The sequence below is a fragment of the Pelobates fuscus genome, chromosome 1 (assembly GCF_036172605.1).
Source record: "Pelobates fuscus isolate aPelFus1 chromosome 1, aPelFus1.pri, whole genome shotgun sequence".
Classification (NCBI taxonomy): Eukaryota; Metazoa; Chordata; class Amphibia; order Anura; family Pelobatidae; genus Pelobates; species Pelobates fuscus.
In genome coordinates this window covers 443,047,297-443,071,017 of record NC_086317.1, presented here as the reverse complement: position 1 = coordinate 443,071,017, position 23,721 = coordinate 443,047,297, and the positions used below count along the sequence as shown (strand labels likewise).

Genomic DNA, 23,721 nt, shown 5'->3' with positions numbered 1-23,721 from the left:
CTCATACACACACACACTGCACTCATACACACACACACTGCACTCATACACACACACACTGCACTCATACACACACACACTGCACTCATACACACACACACTGCACTCATGTACACACACTGCACTCATGTACACACACTGCACTCATGTACACACACTGCACTCATACACACACACTGCACTCATACACACACACTGCACTCATACACACACACTGCGCACTCATACACACACTGCACTCATACACACACACACACGCTGCACTCATACACACGCTGCATTCATTATATACACACACTGTAAATAAATATTCAACTAATATAATTTTTTTAGGATCTAATTTTATTTAGAAATTTACCAGTAGCTGCTGCATTTCCCACCCTAGTCTTATACTCAAGTCAAAAGTTTTCCCAGTTTTTTGGGGTAAAATTAGGGGCCTCGGCTTATATTCGGGTCGGCTTATACTCGAGTATATACGGTAAATGCTTGATAGCATCAATTTAAACGTTTGAAGTCTGATCTGTGTAAAAACAGGAGAGCAGATTACGGAATACAGCTGCAAGGAAAATGGCAGAGATGTATATCCAATATTGTGCCTGTTATTGTACAAATAATATACTCTTATTGTTATGGGGGGGGGGGGAAATAAATATATATATATATATATACATATATAATATCCAATGCTTGCACTCCAGTTGAAAAATACATAAAGCCCGGTGCTTGTCAGCAAAATTATAATAGTCTTTATAAAGATAACACTCCAAGGACTTTGTAATATATTGAATATATTCAATATATAGACTACTATATATATACTTTGTAATTTAATACACAATATAAATAACTGTGAGTTATATTCTAAAGAGGCATTAATTACATTAACATTCCATGAGAGTGCACAAAAAGAATTATAATTTGAGTAAATAAACCAATACCTCAGAAAGCTTACAAATAGCAAATTACGTATTTACAGTATAAATGCAACACTTTAACATTAAATGGATAACGAATTCACCAGCAAGGAGAGCCAAAATTGTGATTGTTATATGCTAGCCAACAATATCTATATACTTAAATAGAAAAACACCAACGGGCAAAACTCAGTCAAATGGCAATAAATATGCTAAACACCACCAATCAACATGCACACACATTTTTACTGTGAACATATAAATACTTGTGGTAGAAGAAAAATTGCCTTTATGTAAAGGGAACAGACCAAGTCCCATAACCACTACAGTTTGCAATAGTGGGAATGGTGTGAGGAGTGCCACGGCACCCTCCGATTTTTAAACTGCCTTTTTACCTGGGACCTGCTGGTTGCTGATCATCACCTCCACCTCCATTGCAAGAGAGCTTGAAGTTCCTAAGCTGGAGCTTCTGTTGGCTCATTGGCTGAGAGCAAATTCATTAATCTGCTCTCCTTGCTACACATTTTGCCAATGTTATTACACAGTTCAGACTTCAAACTGACTTTTAAATTATTGATTTCAAGCATTTATTTTGTTAAATGAACAAGCTAGAATATTTCTGTTTCAAAATGCAAACACTTTTGTCAGGGTATTAAAATATAATGTTGCTGCCCTTACTGGTATGCAATGTGTTTGATTAGAGAAACCACTCTTTTCACCTCAGTTTTGCACTCATGACTTCACAACCGCATTTGAACACAAATGTTTTGAGTGTCTACTTGGCTCAAGTTAAAGGGACACTTTAAGAATCATAACCACTAGAATGTATGGTGCTGCCCCCTATCCCCCATTGTAAGTAGTCAAACAGTTGTTTTTTTTTGTGTGTGTGCGCGCGCACATACACACACAGTCATTGTAATAGCAACGTACACCCTCTTTGAATTCTGTGTTTTTATATCCATCAGACGTAATATTAATCATCTGTTACTTAGCAGGTCCTAAAATTAGCTATTACAACCTCACATGAACAACAACACATGACACTTTTAATGTTGACTTTTCAGCTTTAGTAGTTGTCAGGAACGGCATTGTTTTACATTGCCGGGTTAAAACAACAGTTTTATACTGTTAAGGGTCTAGCTTTTTTTACATTTGACATTGTATCTTTTCTTTTATTATTATTATTTTCCTTCTATATTTTCCAGTTGCTATATGATTTATCATCACCATGTAGTAATTCTATTTTATTTTAGAAAGTGATCTTGGTAAGCTTATGAGTGATGTTCAAGAGTACTTAAAAGGTCCTGGGCTGCTGATGCCTTATTGCTGGAAAAAAGGAGATGGTTGTCTTATTAAGGGACCAGATAATATGTCATATCGTGGTAAAGTTCTTGAAATTATTGGAGGAGATATGATAAAGGTAAGTTGTTTTTATAACTTGTTTAGTTATTCAAAGTGTTGCACAATTAATTGGGGTTTTGTGTGTTTATTTTGTTTGTTTAAAAAACAAAAAAACAAAATTGGAATAAATGGGCATGTCCATTTTGCCATCATATACTTTGACGGATCACTCAGCAAGTGAAAATGTGTTTTCATGGTCACTACACAGGGGTACTACACAAAAGGAAACTTGTAGCACAGCAAACACGCAGCCTGAATGCTACCAATCCGGTATGCTTCCATTCTTCCCAAAGCTATTATGAAAGAATATATATTTGTACATATTTATGTTATGCAACTCTTCAAATTGTTTACACTACTGCTGTTGGTTGCTTGACAGTAAAGGCTGTCATACTCTTCGAGGATTAGCCAGTTACTTACTGTGAAACGACTTGCTCTGGATCTGAAGCCTGTAGACACTCCTGCCTCAGACATGTCCCTACCTAACCTCATTATATCCTGCACCCCCACAGGAGGCAATAATCAAAAAATAAACTTGCTTATAAAAATGTTTATACTTAACATTTGAAGTCTTGATCTTCAACCAAATGTGGGTTAAAATCCTATGATATACCAATGTGATCTTAAAAAAAAAAACACTCAAACCTACAGGAAAAAAATACAAACACATAATTCATTTAACCCTTCTACTGAACTGGTGGAATCCATGCTGACTGCTCAATGCAGGAAAATGCTCCTGCATTAAATTCTCAGTAATTGCAATGTGATTGGCCTGGAAGCCAACAAACAAGAGCGTTGCAATAAACACGTTTCTTCTTTACCGTAACTTCTCACCCTCCTTAATTGAACTCCTAAATGCTAGAGAATTGTACAGTTAGACTGAATGGGCATGATCTATACAAGCAAACTGATTAAGTTAAGTTGTTTGGATGTTTAGTGTCCCCTTAAAGGGACACTATAGTCACCAAAACAATTTGAGTTTAAAGATGGTTTTATTTTCAATCCGATGTAACTTACTTTAAAAGTTTTTATCTATTGCTCTATAAATTGAGCCTTGATTACATACAGGAGACTCCTGCATAGTATTACCAGACCAGGAGATAAGAAATTCTAATTTAAACAGAATTTGCCATAAAGGAACTTTAAAGATTGGATGACTTTCCAGGAATTGTTTAGCAAGACTGTGCAAGTCACATGCAGGGATGTGTGACTATGGCTACATGAATTAAGTGATTAAACTCCTCAAATGGCAGACAATTCAGCAGTGAGACTGCAGGAACATGATCTACACACCAAAACTGCTTTGGTGACTATAGTCCCTTTAATTTTCACTTATCTACCTTACAAGTCAGTAAATCAGTTGGTGGTCTGTCTTTTGCCCCCCCTCATTTTACGGCTTGTTATTGTCTATTGAATAATTCCCAATAAATGTTTGGTCTAGCATTATAAAATGCACATGTTTTGACAGGTACAATATGAGGATTTTGGATCTACAGAAACAATTCCTAAATGCCATCTTCACCCACATACGTTTAGACCAAACATTCCATGTTTTTGCATACCATGCCAGCTTCACAATGTGCTTCCAGTAAGTATTAAGCAAAAATTGTGTTCATTTGAAATAGTAAATTCTTTGTTCTGCAATATTAAATTTTTTGAGTAACTATTTTTTGTTATGGCTACGTGTGGGTAATTAGATACTTCTAAGAAAGCAACCTAGAGATATCTTTATTATAAAATAGTAAACATGTGGATAACAAAGTATATCAATATTTCAGTCCACATTGTGGACTTTTATTAAGACAAAATAAACTTTGGTGGGTTAAAAGGAAACTATAGTGCAAGGGAAAACAAAGTTGCTTTCCTGGCACTATAGCTACTCTCCTCCCCCCCCCCTGTGTTGCAGGAGTGGTTAAAAACCCCTTCTGTTACTCACCTGAGTCCAGTTCTGATGTCCCTCGGCGCTGGTTCGGGTCCGTCTCCTCTCCTCCCATGCCAACATCAGCTGGCTGGGAAGACCTAATGCGCGTACGCGGCAATGGCCATGCTCGCATTAGGACTTCCCTCATAGGAAAACATGTATAATGCTTTCCTCTGGGGTTTAACATGACACTGGATGTCCTTATGAATAGCGGGAAGATGTCCTGCGTCAGGCGACCAAAAGTTGCCTAACCACCCGGAATTCCGTCTAGTGGCTGTCTGGTAGACAGGCACTAGAGGTGGAGTTAATCCTCAAAGAAGATAATTGCAGTTCATGAAATATTGCAATAATGACCTTTGCAGGGTTAAAGGACCTGGGACACTGCACCCAGACCACTTCAATGAGCTGAAGTGGTCTGGGTGCCTATAGTGACCCTTTAATATTAAACATAGTCCCAGAGGCAATTGTGTGTCTCTGAAAGAAGAGAAGTGAACTTGAAAATGAGGTTCTGAGTTTTCTGCAGTGGTGTTTTTAAATGAAAGGGACACTATAGTCACCAGAACAACTACAGCTTAATGTAGTTGTTCTGGTGTGTGTGCCATATCCCTTAAGGCCTTTTGCTGTAAACACTGTATTTTCAGAGAAAAGACCGTGTTTACATTACAGCCGAAGGATACCTACAGTGGCCACTGCTTCCTGGGGCAGTGCAGCACTGTTTGCAGCATTGACGTTCAGCTTCTCCAAGCTCTGCATTAAGACGTTTAAGTTTTTCCGTAGAGATGCATTGATTCAATGCATCTATATGTTTAGTTTGAGTGGCTAGATCTGCGTTTGACTCCGCCCCCTGGTCCACCTTTTCGGCTGAGATGATCAAAATTGACGATATTAGCCAATTCAATGCTTTCCTATGGGAAAGCATTGTGATTGGCTAAGCTCATTACTTCTGTTTGTCAGCCCAGAAGGCTGAAAACTTGAAATTGCTGTTTAGTGAATGAGCAAGTGTGCTGGATCTTGTATGTTATATATTTATGTATATATAATATTAATAGTACAAAGGTACCAATCACCCTAATCAGATTGACCACCGGGTTACATTTTTTATTTTTTATTTTTATTTACACTTTTTAGCACAGTTTAGGCAATGATCTCCCAGCCAATTTTACAAAACATCATTAGCTGCAGTTCACTGTAATTGGATGCCAGGCAGTTTCCCCGAGCGCAATCTGCAGCATGGGAAGGGAGGCAGACCTAGAAGAGTTCTGAATCGTTAGGGCATGCTCAAACTTTATCTGGTTACTAAATAAAATAGATTAAAATCCTAGGCATGAATAAGATATTCCCCAAATCAGTACAAATTATTCTGTTTCATTATAGGCGTAACAGTAGAAGAGAAACATGTCTTTTTTTCTTAAAATCTTTATACACCCTAAATGACAAGTTGCATATGTATCTAAGTTATAAAGCATATAGCTATTTCCAACTGGATGGCTGCTCACTTCCTTAAACTTAACATGTCCAAAACAGAACTTATGGTCTTTCCTTCCTCAGGTGATTTTACTCCTGTGTCTGTCTTTCTCCAAGTCAACGGCGCTACCATCAGCTCTACCTTGCAGGCTCACTGCCCAGGTGTTCTCTTTCATTCCGACCTCTCCTTCTCCCCTCATGTTCAGTCGATCGCCAAATCGTGCTGCTTCCATCTTAAAAACAAAGCGCGTATCTGCCCCTATTTAACGCTGGACTTGGTTATGGTGCTGGTCAATGATGCTGTTCTCTCTCTCTCCTTGACTACTGCAATCTGCCTCTCAGTGGTTTTACATGTTCCCAACTTGCCCCAATATAGTCTATAATGAATGCGTTGGCGAGACTCATCTTCCTGTCTGCCCGCACCTGCCACTCATCTTCTCCCCTCTGTCAGTCCCTACATTAGCTTCCCATTAAATATAGAGTTCAATTTGAAATTCTGGTACTGGTTTACAAATCTATACACAATGCTGCTCCAACTTACCTACCCATTCACAAGTATATCCCGTCTAGGCCCCTATGCTATGTCAAAGACCTACGTCTATCCTCTGTTCGTAGTCCCAGCTCACCTTCAAAACCTCTCTAGGGCTGCACAGTTCCTGTGGAACTCCTTTCCCTTATCCTTTATACTTTCACCCTTTCTACAGTCCTTCAAAAATAATAAAAAACTCACTTCTTAAGGAAAGGATATCAATTAAACTGTTAGTTTTGCCTCCCCGTACCCTGATTCCTCTCCTGCAACTGTCATAAAAATTTTTTTAACACTCAAGCCCTCAGTGAATACTATTCTAGCTCCTAATTCTCTATCCTACGCTTACCTTTTGTGTCACTACCCCACTACCTCTAGCATGTAAGTTTATTGAGTAGTGCACTCAACTTTTCAACTATATGTCTGACAGCCCACCCATTGTACAACGATGCGGAATCTGTTGGTGCTTTATAAACTATAAGAATATGACTTTAAAACACATACAGATTTGTACGTGTCCACTAAATGAAATAAGGGAAACTACAATGGTAAAAAAATGTTGTATTCTCATTAAAACCAGCTCACTTAAGGTATCAGAGTGAGACAAGTGTCCATATATAAAGGTGAAATCACTTATCAGTTGTGATTTGCAAAAAAAAAAAGTTATTCACTAAACTTAGAATGGTGTATAATTTTACATCTTAGGTTAAAGTCCATGTTGATTATTTTCTAAATGTATGAAATATTAATTCCCAGTTAACAGAATTAGCTGTTTTAAATTTGGATATTTGGTCTGAAACTTGAAATTTACTTTTGAATTTCCAACAATCACACTTTAATGAATAACCCTTTGTGCATTTCTAATAAGTTTTCAAGCAATCTCTGTTGAATAAACACATTTCTGTGTACCTTAAATATTGTCTGCAATGTTAAACTTGAATTCTCTTATTTTATGAACAGCTTGGTGGAAAATGGCAGCCTGATGCAATAGAACTTCTTAAAGAACTTCTTATTGATAGACATGTCAGGGTTCATCTTATGGTAAATATTTTAATGTGTTTATTATATGTGATTAAAAAAAATATGAATACTAAAGAAGGCACACATTTCTTATGGTTTGTCACTAGTAGTATAACAGTGTCATTGTTTAACACCAAATTATTTTGGACCCATTCAATACATCTAGGCCAATACCAGTGGCGGAACTACCACGGCCGGTCACTTCAGGGTGCCCGGACGCCCTATTAAACCCTGCAACCGTGTGCCACCGAAAGGAGAACTGACACAGGGGGCCCACTTAGGGCACCCCCGAATCACCGCTTGTACAGTGATGCAGAGTAGGCACCTGCTTACCTGAATGGCAGGTGTCTACTCTGCCAATATATACCGGACGGGAGGGTAGGAGGCATTCGGCGGCAGCAAGAGAGCACTGATCTGACCATTACTCTCTTCTCCCTTATGCGCCCTGTGTGTTGCCGGGAGCCCCGGCATACTAAACAGCGCGCAGGAGGAGAGAGGAACTGTCACAGCACAGCCCCATGGAGAGGACTCAGACCATCTCTATCAAAGGTAGGTAGGCTGGATGGGCCTCAAAAAATAAAAATTAATTTGTGAGCGTGTGCAAGAATGTGTGTGTGTGTGTGTTTCTGTCTCGGGGGTGGGTGAGACACATGGAGGGGTTGTGGGGTGGGATAGATGCATGGGGGGTTGGGTGATGGAAAGACACATGGATGAACTGGGAGCTAGGAGAGACACATGGTGGGGCTGGGGAGGTCATGAGACGTGGAGGGGCTAGAGGGAGAATGAGACATATGGGGGGAATGAGACACGTGGAGGGGCTGGGGGGGATGAGACACATGGAGGGGATATGAGATATAGGGGGGCCAAGGGCCATGGTTTCTAGTTACGCCAATACCCGAAATCCCTCACACACATGGTTTCAAGTAATTTTAAATAAAACAAAATGTAAATGTGAAATGATATGTCTGCAAGATGTCAAACATTCAATCATTTAAATGCATATACAGAAGCAAGCATATATAACAATACGTGCTAAGGCATTAATATTATTGAAATTAACTATAAAGATCTTCCGAAAGAAATAAAATAGACAATTAGAAATCCTGTAAAAATGTTGACATTTGATGGCTGAGCCGAATTAACGTAGTGAATGCTTACATTGTCCCAAAGATATACTATACTTGTTTAGAATTATTCCATTGAGAGTCTCACCTAGGATCATTCAGAAATTTCAAAACTGTTTTTCCACATATATTTCGAGGGATAATAAACATAGGATTGCACAAGTGATCCTAAAAATAGAAATTGGACGTGGAGGTTTAGCCTATCCAGACATGGTTAAATTACTTAACATCGCTATGATATCCCATGCTCTCCAATGGGTAGATCTGTATGCCTCTATTTCTGTGGTTTATAATGGAACATAAAGATCTTTTACCCTATAATTTATACAGATTGTTTGGAACTAATCTAATAAAACTACTGTTATCAAATCAAAAAATTATACAGAATATTACTTATTGAATTGAAAAGTAAAAAAAAAAAAAGGCTTAACCCCTTAAGGACCAAACTTCTGGAATAAAAGGGAATCATGACATGTCACACATGTCATGTGTCCTTAAGGGGTTAAAATTGTAGATACTATTCTAATTGATTCTCCCATTGAAGTACTCTCATATGAGATTAACGATGCACACTTCTCAAAATGGATAAAGTGTGGGATAATACAGATATCTGATATGGTAACAAGATAAAATCCTACAATTTTCCACTCTTCAATTGAAGTATGGTTTATCCCCTAGAGCAGGGGATCCCAAACCAGTCCTCAAGTTCCCCCTACCAGTGCTGGATTCAGGGATTACCCTTTTATGTCTAAAGTGTGTGCGTGTGTTTTTTTTTCTCTTTCTAAAAACACCTTAGACACAACAGGATAATCCCTAAATCCTGGACTGGTAGGGGGTACTTGAGGACTGGGTTTGAGACACCTGCCTTAGAGAACTATTCACTTACTTAAAAGTTAAACCCTATTTTAGTAAGAAAAAAATAAGTATACTGATTTTCAAATTTAGTAAAATGTGTTGCAGGGAATAAGGATCTACCGACATAGATTTTTTTAGAGCCGATACCGATAATCTGTGAACTTTTAGGCCAATAGCCGATAACTTATCGATATTCTGTACATTTACAGTTTTTTTTAAAAAGAAACAATTTCTACACAAATCTACTGTTTACTGAACATGTTTAATATTTTTTAACAATTTTTTTTTATTAAGTGATAAATGTACTAAATATACATGCCAGTCTGATTTCTTTTTTTTTTGTTTTCAAAATTTTATTTAATATTTAGTGTTCCTCTCCCCTCCCCTCCCTTCCCTGTCCCTTAGTGTACCTCATCCTCCCTTCCCTTTCTCTTAGTGTTCCTTTCCCCTCCCTGTCCTTTAGTGTGTGTGATTCCCTCCTTAGTGGTCCTCTCCTCTCCCTGGTGTGATTAATTATCTCTCTTGTAGCGTTCAGTTTCCTGTACTCGTCCGGACTAACAGGAAGTGCGCTCTCAGTGAGCACTTCCTGTCAGTCAGGCCGGGTACAGGAACCTGAAGCTCCTGTACAGCAGTCCGCTCTGCTCCGCTCAACCACACTACACTGAGTGACTGGAAGGGGGAGCGCTTCCTGCCAGTCACTCAATTCTTGCGCCCCCAGAGCCTTATGGACACGCTGGGCCAAAACCGCCTCTCACATTAATGGCAATATCAGTATCAATAGTGGCCAATACCGATATTTGCCAAAATCCGGAATATCGGCCAAACCAATTATCCCTAGCGGGGAATAGACAAATATCTAAATTCTCAAAAATCCTTAGCGATAATATACTTGAAAAATACCTTAAACTTTCAATAAATAGGAGATATATATTGAAACATTTTTTACAACTAAAAATGTGTGCGAAAGTAATTGAGCAAAAAATTGATAAGGAACAATATCCATTCTCTTTCACTCATTGAATTACACTATACGCTTATATAATGGTACATGGTCCCCACAAAATTGAATAAGATTTCAAACCTAATTCCTGAAATATGTTGGCAATGTTTAACCTCTAAAGGGCACATGTACCTAATTTTGTGGGAGTGTTTAGAGCTAAACAATTTAAAACTGCAACCTAATTTACTACTAACTAGTATATTTAACACGACTTGATATATTTCACCTTAAATGTTGAAAAATAAAACTGGACTTTTCCAATTGTACTAATAACAAAAATAAAACTGGACTTTTCCAATTATACTAATAACAATAAGAAACAAATATTCTACCACATTTTCGCCGTTACGATATGAATAGCTAGAAATTGGAAATCGCCAATGGAAATAAATTGGTCTGAAATCTTTAACCAAATTGAATACCAATGCAATAGGTTATTACCTTGCGAAAGATCAGGTAGACACCTATAATGAAATTCGTTTTCCTGGCACTAGATAATCCTACAGTGCACTCTCCCCTCTCTCTCTCTTCCCCCCCCCCCCTCCCCCCCCCATCCCATGTTGCTAAAGGGGTTAAAACCCCTTCAGTCTCTTACCTGAACCCAGTGCTGATGTCCCTCGGCGTGGATCAGGCTCCGCCCACACTCCTCCCCGCCACGTCCGCCAGAGGGGGAGACCTGTGTGTGCGCATTAGACCTCCCTATACCAAAGCATTATTCAATGCTTTCCTATGGGGATTCCGGCGATGCTGGAGATCCTCATGCATAGCGTGAGGACGCCCAGAGTCGTTTAAGCGACCATAAAGACGTTTAAGTCCCTCTAGTGGCTGTCAGATAGTAGTTGGTTAACTGATTGAAAGCAGGGGGTGTAACGACATTCATTTATAAAACTTGTAAAAATGAAATTAAAAAAAAAATAGGACACACACTTGATGAATAAAGCACTTTAGTAAGCTGAAGTGTTTTAGGGGTCTGGATTGTCAATTGAAGCATCTGCATGTTGTTGAAGACAACGTGAGAAGCATAGTTCAGCTTGGAGGATGTGTTGCCACGTATATGAAAGCTAACTTCTATCCTAAGTGACTCGGTCCCACTTAGGCGTTCTCTGGTCTCCGTTGCCGGCTGAATTCAGGGAAGAACGATGGAGCAAATAATGACACACGCACACAGTTTGCTTTTCCAAAGATCTTCAAATGTATTAGGGATTGATTGTTATATTTATACGGTATTGGATATGAACTTTGACTTACATAATATGCAATAAATGGTACACACAGGATACATGTTTATGCAACAAGCGGATATAGCTGATCTTGCACAAAAACCACACATACCTTGTGGTCAAGCATGTCTTATTCCGCGTGATTCTTTTCACGGAATTATCAGTTCAATTTTAGTTTACGGATGCGTCTGGTTGTTCTCAAAAGCAGAAGTCCAAAATCAAAATAATCCTGTGGTTAGTCTGGTATTTAGCTATTGAGTAAATCATTAGAAAGATAATATATTATCTGAATTTATAAAATGAGATTCATTAACCCACATTAACTCTTTCTATCCCTTCATTTCCCCTCTTTGAGCAAAACTTGTGTACTGTGTATGAATTACATAGTATATTAGGAATTAAACAATCTAAAGCTATGTGGTCTTTCGGTTATTATGTGTTTGTTACATTTGTATTTTGGTTCAGCAATGCATCTACTTAGACCATGAAGGGTTACCTGGTTACAAACACCCAACTATTATTGCATACTCATTAAAATATTAGAAATGTAATAAGTAAATATCGCATCAACAAGGCTTTGTTACCTTATTTCATTGTATGTATATGTTTTTATTTTCTTATTTCTCATAATAACAATGTTCCTTTTCTCAGGAGACCCCCAAATTCTCTGGGGATATTGCTTCAGTTGATCTCTACTGTGACAATGCACCAGTCACAGCTATTCTTGACATACATGGGCATTGTGTTGTAGAAGATAATGAAAAGAGAACAAAGGTAGGCTGTAATAAAATAAATATGATTCAGTGTTTCACATATATATATATATATATACCCCTATGATGTTTCCACGATTTGCTGGGTCACATGGATTTTATTGGGATTTTTACCATTAGTTTTACAGAGTATAACTATTAGATCGGCTTTACCTCTACAGTTAGGGGATGCTATATTACCATAGGTTAAGAAGTTATAGCTCATGTGGACCTTGACCACATAAAGCTGAAAATGAAACTTTCATACATTTTGTTTTGTTGCAGTACAAAGTCAATACAAAAACAGACATTTGTTTTTTGCTTACATTTTCCCTCTCCTCAGTTAGTAATTTGGCTGCAAGTACTTCAGTGTACTTATGTGGCAAACTTCCACCAGCTTTGCATCACACACGATAAACTAGCTCCACAGATTTTCATGGTGTGCTTTTTCTGGTTTAAAGGAAAATGATATGCGTAATTTTTTGCATTTTTGCGTAAATAAAATTATATATAAAATATAGGAATCTAAAATCTATGTAGCAAAACTAGAAATGTTTTGATGTTGAAACATACAGAGTAAAGTAAAGCTAAGAAAAATATAGGTGACCACAAGGCAAATAAGTTACTAGTTTTCAAACCATGCATCAATCATATATTTTAAAATCCAAAATCATTTTCAGTTGGCGTGAATATACATGACAAGGCCATTCACTGTTGTTGTTTTTTTTTTTTTTCAGGAAAAGATGGATGTGTTTGAGAGTAGTTTGGAGAAAAGAGGTGGTGGTGGTGGTGGTGGTGGTGGTAACTGTGTATGTTTTTCTTCTTCTGATCCCGCAACTAAATGTTTCTCTGTGGAACCCTTGACCTGTTGGTGTAATGGTTTATGTATTCTTTAGCGACATTGACATTCGTTGTTGGTACAGAGCTTGGCAAACAACTAGACTGGTAACCATTAAAAATGTTACTGATGGCACCTATTGTTTTGGAGTAATTTATAAGGAACACTATAAAAGTTGACTTGGGGGGAAAAAAAATACAATCTTCTGTATTCTCCAAATATTTGTCAACCCCCTATATAAGAGCATTTTCCAATGCAAATTACTTCTTTCAGGTAACAAACTGCTACAGCAAGGAATGTCTTAAAGAAACATTTGACCTCAACTATGAAGTAAGATTTCATTTTATGTACTATAGTCTTTATGCTGAAATAATACCAGTGTTTTAATGTGATTAGCTTATGTTTCAGTTGTTATATTTTCATGTTTTGGGCTTTAGCATTATTACATTGGATGCTTTATCCAAGCAAATAAAGATTTACAGTGTTTTTCTTTGTACATATCAATACTATGGTTAGGTATAGAGGTGTTGCCTTTCTCATATTTACTGTTTTTTTATATTTATTTATATATTTATTAATATTAAAAAAAAAATCGATATTTTGGCACAGTTTCCCCTTTATTGATTTAAGCCAAGTTATCCACTATTTTAACTTTTATAGATCCTAGAGTACGTTTGTTAGAGGATTTGTAAGGGTTGTGTGGGTGTGTTGGCGCCAGCTTCATAAATAATTCAAATTGTCTGGCAGACAATGCTACCCTGGTGTACATGTACATAAGTGTAGATAAGTGAAATGGCATCTTGTGGAGATCATACCACTCCTGATGATTTTTTTCTTTTCCTGGAAAAAAAAAAACAGCAGGAGTAAGGGGTCTTTTGATGTCCTCTTTTAACCAATACAATGGTAGTTGTGCTGTGATTAAAGTCTTACCTGGGAAATGTGATAATTCACCTGATTTATTCACATCCTTATAGTCCCCTACAATGTAAAGGTGGGATACCTAAACACTCCAGAGTTATACATTATCATATTTATTTATAACACAGGTGTGTTGGGGAGTCTCCTTGGTCATCTTTCCTCCACCTCTGTCCTGTAAATAAAGGGGTTAAGATACCTCTAATTCAGCAATGAGGCATCCCCATGCTGCAGCTCCATTCCACCTACCAGTACAGTACATGTACCTGTACAGTACAGAAGATCCTCAGTATTGTAAGGATATTTGGGGGGTATAAATATTACAAATAATATTTTATAAAAAATTATCAAAATCTATGTTTTGGCACTCTTTCCCCTTGATTGTTTTAACTAAGTCACCCAGTATTTTAACTATTATTGACCCTAGAGTACATTTATTAGAGGATTTGTATTCCACACATTAATCTATTGTGATAAGTAATATTAATATGTAACATGCATGACAATTATCAGTGAATATTTGTTATAACAATATGTATAAAATATAAGAACTACAGCAACAATTACCACAACAAAAATCATTTCTAGATCACTTATCTTAAGGTGATGAGTGTTAGTCCACATAGAAATTATCCACCAGCAGGGGTCGAAACACTTAGCAAGTATTAGTACAGATCTCAGTACATATGGTAATCAATAGCTATTAGCTATAATATTCAGCAACATAAAAGTTGGTATAATTTCCAAAGGAGTTACATGCATAATTACAGATAATTTATTTAGAATTTAAATAACTTTTTACAAAAATTACAGCAATGCTACAAGAGACTTTTAGTTCTCAGCTTTGAAATCCATCACACACAAAATGTACACTGAGCAGCTCAGAGTCGTAAAAACAGATTCTGACCGTTAGGATTAGTACACAGAGAATTAACTCGCTCACTGCTGGCTACAATTCTCACAAAGTAAACATTGAAGCATTGCATACAAAATATGCAGTGTTTCATCTCACAAATAGTCAACTTAACTATTCTTTACCATCCAATAACCATAAGAAAATCCTAAGCCTTGAATCGCTTCACTGGAGTTAGTTTCTAATATAATATTAAATTATCCCTGATTTATTTCACATATGGCAATATCTCTGCATGATAGCTTGATATGCTAAACTTGGCAAATTATCAGCAGCTCAATATAACTTTTCAAATTATTAGCTGCAGTATAACATTTTTGAGGTATATGATTCCTTAGCTAAATATGATTTTAAAAGTTTTGAACATCATGACAATACAACTAAAGTTAAAGGGAGGGAAGGCGGGTTCTGGCAATGCCGCTCCTACTTCAGTACACTCTGACAGGATTAAACTGCTGCTTTTTATACCGTTTCAGTTTCCTGCTCTTTTACTGCTTGCAACAATCAACCATTCGCAGTCCAGCTCTGGTTCCAAGCAACAGCTGTGTCATCAGTGCTGCCCAGATACCCGACTAACTGACCAATTGCCACACAATTTAAAACTTCCCTACATTCCAATCCAAGATAAAGCAGATTAACCCCTTTCTTGCCACCATACATATATTGCACAGTGCCTGTGGCTTCTAAAACTGTGAGATTGTTTGCTCTGTCACCACTGTCTTTATTCAATGTGGAATATATGGCCACATAGATAACAGGTAAACTGTCAATTTCTCAATTTATACGACTATATCACATGTACAAGGGAGTGAGCCACAAATGAGGTGGATCGGTAGGGCTTGCTGATCTTTCTGTGATATGTTAATGCTGTAATTGATATGTATCACATTAAATTTAACATCCAAATATTATAATGGTTTTATTTCTAGGATTTGCTTTTGCCTGATCAAGAAACCCCATTTTTACAAGGATACGCTCCACTGTCTTTGCCTCAGACAGGAGAGTTATTTCCCGTCAATATTTCTCACTTGGAAACCCCAAACATAGTAAGTGATTATAGTATGGATCACATGAAAAGGGGGGACACTATTTTAACCATGTTATTTTTCTGCTTCAGTCTCTTAAGTGATTATCATACACAGTTCATTATTGGGTTAACATAAAGAATTCTGCCAAGTAATGAGGATTTCTAAACTTGTCCCTAGAAAAAGCAGTTGAGCAGAATTATTTAAAAATCTTTCTGAACATTAGGATGCAATTGTTGTTATAAAAATCAAAATGTCATACTTTGTATGCATTTTTACTGCTTTGATTGCTTGCTCATATTTCGCAAACATAGAATTGTGCCTCCAAATTGCCTTTATTTAAAACCCAAATTGCTGTGATTTACTCTAAAATGGTTAAACCTTTTTACAGGGACCAAAATGGCCTTCCCTTCATGGCTCCCCATTTTTCAATTCTAAAATTAGCTCTCAATGACCCATTCTTCAATTGCACTATTATCTGTCCTGTAAAACCCTTCCAATATTCTTCCCGTTGTCAGAGTGGCATACATTGCATGGGAGAAGACCGTGACATTACGAAAAACTATATAGTGCGCAGATTCCTGGAGCCTGATTAATATAATGGAACTTACTAAAATAGTTCAGGGACCCAGATTTTGGTGGAGTTATGTCATATGTATGATATTCTTTACAGATGTGCTAGCTGATTTGTGAGCTGCTGTATACTTTTGGTTTGTTTCTTGGCTGTTTGTCTTTTTTTTTTTTTCTTCTCAGTAATAATCCTATGCTGCTTTTCTACAGGTGTATATTTCTTGTAATAGCTCAGAGGATTGTCAGAATGAATCTGAAGAGACTCTACAGGCCAGCCTTGAAAAGGTCAACCTTTATGAAAAAGAACTAAAACCTGTGACAGATTATAGACCAGGTACCTCAGTAATCAAATTTTATTTTGCTTCTAATTTGTAAACATCAAGTGCAACTAAAAAAAAAAAAAAAAAAATCAAATCCACACTTCTATATAATTTTGTTCAGGAGAAACAGGGCTTTCATTTCACAGCAAATGTTCAAATATGAAATATAATTTATTATGAATACAATCTTTAAAAAAAGTTTGAGAAATGGAACCTTTTTAAAAAAGAATTTTAGTTCTGCGTGGCATTTGAACTGTGAATGTCATAATACTGTTAGCTTCAATGCAGTAAAATGCACATATTTGTATTCAGCAATGGCTCACAAGTATAACTACCCCCATGAACAGGTTTTATGGTGTTTTAGAAAGTTACTGGATCAAATATAGAACGTTACATTTCTGAATTTATACACATTACAATTTGCCAGTTTGGTTATGTTGCCTTTGAGACCGTATGGTAGCCCACGAATGAGAACTACCCCCAAGATGACATACCATTTGCAAAAGTAGATAACCCAAGGTATTGCTCAGTCTTTTTTCAACAGACACTTAGTCACAAACACTGGCCAATGTTTGTGTTCATATTTGTTTGTGGAAGAAAAAATATTATTTTTGCATAAAATGTTTTGTTTGTTTTTCTTTAAACAAAGAACTAATTTACTTTAAAATAAACATATCCATGTAAATGTAAGTTTCTAGCACATGTGCATTTTAATTTAAGACTGGACTAGAGATCTAGCAATGCATGGGATGAGAAATTAAGGAAATAGAAGCCACACGCACAAAGGCATATATGCATGGTGGCAATGAAGGAGACAATCTTTCTTGTCTGGGATTTGAATGTGAGGAAGTTTTACATTTTGTGGTAGTTGGTCAGTTAGACAGGTATCTGGGCAGAAGTGGTGACACAGCTGTTGCTGGGGACTGGAGCTGGCATGGGATTGGTTGAAGGTCGCGAGCAGTAAAAGAGCGGGAAACTGGGACAGTATAAAAAGCAGCAGCACAAGTTAAATCCTGTCAGTGTACTGAAGCAGGTGCGGCATGGACGGACTCAGCCCCCCTTCCCTTTAATTTTATTTAATTGTATGGTTGTGGTGTTATGAAGCATTGGGGCAAAGTTATCCTCAGGGTCAAGTTCTGAGGAAGGATATGGTGGTACATGGTTCTAGATAAAAGGCGGTCATGTCATCTACAACTGACTGGCAATATGGTGTTTAATAAAGTTAAAGGTTTTGAAAGGTTAAAGTTTGTTATATGGTCATGGTTATGGAATTATGGTTGTATGCCCCTTGAACTTTGAATAAATACCACGATCAAGCCAATTGAAAAGTAATGAAACATTGTGTGTTTATTGTGTGGTCTCATTTTATTCATGCAAATATTGCCTACCGTACATACAGATTAACAAATATCCTAAATACAATTATTTTTGAATTCATTGGCTGTTACAGAAATGCCATGTCTTGCACGATACCATGATGGTCAAATATACAGAGCCAAACTGAAGTCCATACAAGGATTCAACCCTGTGAGTGTAGTAGTGCAATTTGTGGACTATGGGTCTAATGCAGTAGTGCAAAGTGACAGGTAAGAAACTTGAAAATGTGTTACTTTTTTATTCTACAGGGCTGATATGACATAATTGCTTGTTAAAAAAAGCAATTTGAGTTATACATTGTGCTTGTCAGACTGTTAAAAGATGCTATTTATAGTGTTTTGACACCATTAACAGTGGCAAATATCTGAAAAGTAAAATTTTAAGGAATCTTTACAAATTGTGATTCTTTTTGTTATTTTTTTTTTTTTTATTATATTTGCCTTTAGCAGCCTATCTATTTCGGTTTATATGTATATTGTCAATTTGCTTATTCAAGCATGTAAACTAACCCAATATTTCGTGCTATAATACAGATATATCCTAGGAACAAAATTTTTTTTCAGAGAATTGGTGCTTGTCTATACTATATTATGCTATAAATTACGTTTTATTTTGATAAATGTCTTCTGTTTTTTTTATTGTAAACTCCATGGTTATTAAATTATTCTCTCAGTATTTTTCAGCTTCCTGATAATCTTGTTACGTATCCTGTGAAAGCACTTAAAGTCAGATTGGCTGGCTTTAAGCCACCTATGAAAGACTGTGAAACTGTGAGAATCCCATACTTCCCAGCATGGAGTATGAAAGCTCTGTACACCATGATGGACTTAATTGAAGAGAAAGCAACGCTTTTTGCTTCCTGTACTGTAAGAATGTGTTGTGTTTTAGATGTGTATAATTTCTGTACATTTTGTGTGCCAGCATATATAACAGTTAAACTTTCAGAAACATTGATATTGGAGTGCACATTGCCATTATAAAAATGGAGATAACAAATATACTGGCGGTTTGACATTTAAGCCTGCAAAGATGCAAATATAGATTTGTTATCAAGCAAAACACATGCTGTTGCCTTTTTCTGAAAAACTATAGAAACCAATGAAAAAAATAAACTACACTATTAAAAAGTTTAATATGGTAAAAGGAGAATCAAAAAGCTCTATACAGACTAAACTTAGTCTTTCCTAAGAAAATTTTAGACTATCCATCCAAACAAAACCATTTCAATACCATATGAAGAATCTGTTTCACTAATGTAACCCTTTCAGTGCTACAGTGCAATACAGCAAAGAAACACAACTGCAGTAATGAGACCTAGACAATGGAATAAATTCACATCTTTCACAGTAGGGGCACATGATTGGCAGCAACCCACCTTCCTTCCCCCAATTATGTACAGCTGGCTTTGCTAAAGATAAGCGATACACATATTAAAGGGCTACTCCAAGCACTATGGCCACTTTGGTGATTTGAAGTGGTCATAGTTCCCGGAGTCTGTATATGCAGTGTTTTGCAATGAAGCGATGCACGTTAAGGGTTTAGTTATACTGACAGAGTTTTAGTAATTCACCTATGGCAGTATTATTGGGGTGTCAGCCATCCTGAAACAAGAATTTTGGTCTGGCTTATATCAGTTCTGTGCGTATTGGACATCTGATGAAAGAGTGCCACCACTGTCCTTTCCCCAGCAGAGGAGGATTGGGATGAGAGGAGAACTCTGTGCTGGAGCAGAGGTATTTTTTTTTTTTTTGCGAACACTAACAAAAACACTATTTGTTTGGAGTAACCCAATAAAATAAATACATAACATGTTCTCTTTAAAGGACCACGATAGTCACATAGGCCACTTCAGCTCAATGAAGTGGTCTGGGTGCCAGATCCCCCAGGTTTTAACCCTTCAGATGTAAACCTAGCAGTTTCACAGAAACTGCTAGGTTTACATTGCAGGGTTATTCCAGCCTCTAGTGACTGTCTTCCTGACAGCCGCTAGAGGCGCTTCTGCAACGCTCAATGCGAAAAGCGCATTGAGCACTCAGAACGTCCATAGGAAAGCATTGAAAAATGCTTTTCTATGGGCGTTTTTAATGCGCGGGCAGCTCTGGCGGCGCATGCGCATTCGGCCCATTTAACCCCTTCAGCCCAGCGGGTGGGGGGGACCCAAGGATTATATAGTGTGTTTGAATAAACTGTTTACCTTAAAGTAAAACACAATTTTGACTTTCAATTTGTGTGTATGCAGTTTTGAGTCACTTAAATTCTAGCCCACAATACCTGCATAACTATTTGTAACCTTTACAATGTTTTGTTGTTGTAGGCTGCATCACAAGAAACCTCAGTGTTCATCTATGATGAAAATCACCAACTTCTTCACGAGCCATTAGTATCAATGGGATTAGCAGATTATTCTTAAAAGTGTGAGTATAAAATGGTATGCCCAGTTTTCACTGATTGGCTAACTTAATTTATATAGCATGTAGTCAGAATATATCAGCAAGATTTATTGGTAAAGATATTGTCAAGTGTATATTCTTGAAATCTTTGCATTCTATTAATGATGTGGAAAAGGGTCCCGTGCAGAATTCATTTATATTACTCAGCCAGAGTAAAACAGTGGTGAAATGGGGATTATGGGCCAATGGCTATACTTAAAAGGTATAAACCAAGGGTAGCCCGTAAGTATTGTTTCAATTTTATTTACCCTGCAATGCTTCTACAGGCATTTCAAAGTAAGTATAGACAAGCGGCAGGCAAATTTGTCTGCCAGAGCTACAGACATTTTTGCATACTGGTGACATGTCAGATAAACTGCATTACTAAAAAGGAATTCAGTTATATAAATATCCATAAGCAGAGTATTTTGGGAGTTTTTAGATATCCTAAAAATATTCATTCTCAAATTTTATTATTTTTCAAAATCTTCTCAAATGTAAAAAAAGTGTAAAGTTGCACCAATTGCCATTTTGTTCCAGGTTTGTGTGTTAAAGGGATTCTATAGTGTAAGAACAAAGAATTTGTATTCCATACATATATGGGGATTTTAGTGATGCTGAATGCACACATTCAGAGTGTGAGGATGTCCAGCATCAGGCAACTAAAAGTCACCTAGCCACCAGGATGTTCCTCTAGTGGCTGTCTGACAACCACTAGAGGCAGTCTGCAATGTACTTATTGCAATTTCTAAAACAAAAACTACAATGATTTACATTGCAGGACTAAGTGGGGTAGGGACACGGCACTAGGTGCTTATAGTGTCCCTCTAATACATATATACACATAGTATGTATTTCATTAGGTAAATAATAAGGTTTCTTTCATTGCAGGTGGATGCTGTATATTTGACAGCTGTGAAGAAGACAGCTTCCCAAGTTTGTTTGTGAATTATTTTAGTGTGGCCATACATACTTGGGTTTATTTTTGTTTCTGTATTATTATTGTAGTTTTTTTGTTAGCAAAACATTTTTTTGGGTATTTCAAAGTTGTTTGGATGACATTCAAATCATAAGTCTTGTTGATTTGTTTTTATTTAAAGAATAAAAATTGTTTTGAAGCAACAAAGTCTATAACTGCATAACGGTTCTTACAGAGCTACACAAAGCAATTAAGAATTGGGAGTGTGATTTAGTAAAAAAAATAAGTAACCACAAGAAATAATAAAATCCCTAGGTAAACTTGGTAATCAATTTACATTAAAGGTACACAATAGGGTCACAAACATGTATTCCTGAACCTATAGTGTTAAAATCACTATTTAGCCCCTTGCCTCTCTTAAAAATAAACTCTCCTTATTTCCAGCGCCACGATCTGCCTCCTTGCCTGACATCAGAAACGCCACCCTGGACAATCAGCATCTCATCATAGAGATGCATTGAATCAATGCATCTCTATGGGCAAAGTTCAGCGTCTCCATGCAGAACACGGAGGCACTGAACATCAGTGCTGCACACTCTAGTGGCCATCTGAGTGACTGCCATTAGAGGTGTTCCTAGGCTGTGATGTAAACATTGCCTTTGTTCTGAAAGGGCAGTATTTACAACAAAAGGACTGCATGGACTGAATATACTCTTTAGAACCATTAAATTAAGCTGTAGTTCTGGTGACTCTAGTGTCCCTCTTCAATTCCCCAAGGGGTAATGTGAAAATGTTATAAAGTACAAACAGTGGATCAAGCGCTAGATCGGTTAGATATGTAGCAGCAACGATCTTGCCACGGGTCTCTCTTCCTGGCTATGGAATTAATAATAGGTCACAGTAAGTTGATGGTTGTGCTTATGAAAGACAAAAAGGAACAAACGAACATTCAAAGATGAAGTGTCCCTCTGTAAAGGGACGTAAAGATATGTGAAGAGTCACTTACATTCAATAGAGTTTTACATCAGCTCAGAGATTCTGTGCCTGGGCAGAACAATCCCCACCTGAGGATATCGTATTTCCTCCTCTATGGAATGTAAGGACTTCACCAGACCAGTGCCTTCCTCAGAGCAATTAAAGGGTGTTGCTCAAACCTTAGTGGAACAAATCACCACTATGGATATTACCATGAGAGGTGTTTCACAGATGAGAAGGTATCCAGGAGAAAAATTGGAGAAGGAACTTAATATATAACTATAAATAAAAAACAAAAAGGATAATACAACTACTAACGTGTTTCACCTTGTGTAAAGGCTTTTTCAAAGTTTGTAAAAGAGCTGGGGGTGATCTGCTTTTATAGGTAACTGGAAATTTAGTGCCAAAAAAAATGGATCATTGGACCTTACTTGGTGACCTGTGACATCATAGGTTAAATCATTTTTGTCTTTTAAATAAAATAGAATAAGTTTTTCTATAAAAGAAAAAAGAAGTAAAAGTCAATGCTGAAACCCTTATAGTAATATTTTGTGGAGCGCTGAGACAGAAATAAACTTATGCTTAAACCCCTATACAATATGTTAATAAACGTCTTTTGAGGTCTTATCTATATTACTATAAGGCAATATAAAAAGAGTGTTCTGTGTATAAAAGGCGCTTAGTGGGTTATCAGATAAACTGTAAGTGGATAAACAGCAGCTCTACACACATGTAAATGCCCCCAAAATTATACAGACATAGTATTGACAAACAGGTGACCCAGGTGGAACAAACCACCAAAAGAGTACACTTTGTGGAGCGCTGATACAGAAATAAACTTACCCCTATACAATATGGGGAAGTACACAATTCCCTACTAGGGAAAATGATATATACACAATGGTGAAGTATATCGAGCCCCTCAGGGTGCTTAAAAGAAAATATGGACCACACTCACATGGTCCAGAGCCACATATGGATAGGCTCAGATCGCTTGCACGGAGGTATATTAGGTAATACCAAGCCCTCTCAGGATGCTTGGTCAGATATTCCTCAAAATGGGAAGACAAAAGAGAGAAACAAAAAACCTCTGGTGCAGATTTAGAGAAGTCACTAATCTGAACCAACATACAGGTAACAAATGGTTGATCACCTTTTAGAGAGCCAATTATACTAGGCTCTCTGTATACCAGTATATGTGCTTATAAGGAGAGCAATGCCCCGCTTGAATGATGTAGACAGA

General features: G+C 37.1%; 1 protein-coding gene across 1 annotated transcript in view; it reads left to right on the top strand.

Moving 5' to 3' along the window:
- RNF17 (ring finger protein 17) overlaps window positions 1–21,593 on the top strand; it is a 93,230-nt gene extending 71,637 nt beyond the window's left edge. Inside the window, exons 12-23 of the mRNA XM_063440255.1 lie at window positions 2,168–2,334; window positions 3,784–3,903; window positions 7,187–7,267; window positions 12,097–12,219; window positions 12,935–13,006; window positions 13,309–13,365; window positions 15,793–15,909; window positions 16,669–16,792; window positions 18,229–18,364; window positions 18,829–19,021; window positions 20,470–20,569; window positions 21,476–21,593. Of these exons, the coding sequence (XP_063296325.1) occupies window positions 2,168–2,334; window positions 3,784–3,903; window positions 7,187–7,267; window positions 12,097–12,219; window positions 12,935–13,006; window positions 13,309–13,365; window positions 15,793–15,909; window positions 16,669–16,792; window positions 18,229–18,364; window positions 18,829–19,021; window positions 20,470–20,565 (1,286 nt within the window). The 3' untranslated portion in view covers window positions 20,566–20,569; window positions 21,476–21,593. The remainder of the gene's footprint in view (window positions 1–2,167; window positions 2,335–3,783; window positions 3,904–7,186; window positions 7,268–12,096; window positions 12,220–12,934; window positions 13,007–13,308; window positions 13,366–15,792; window positions 15,910–16,668; window positions 16,793–18,228; window positions 18,365–18,828; window positions 19,022–20,469; window positions 20,570–21,475) is intronic.
- The last annotated feature ends 2,128 nt before the right edge of the window (window positions 21,594–23,721 follow it).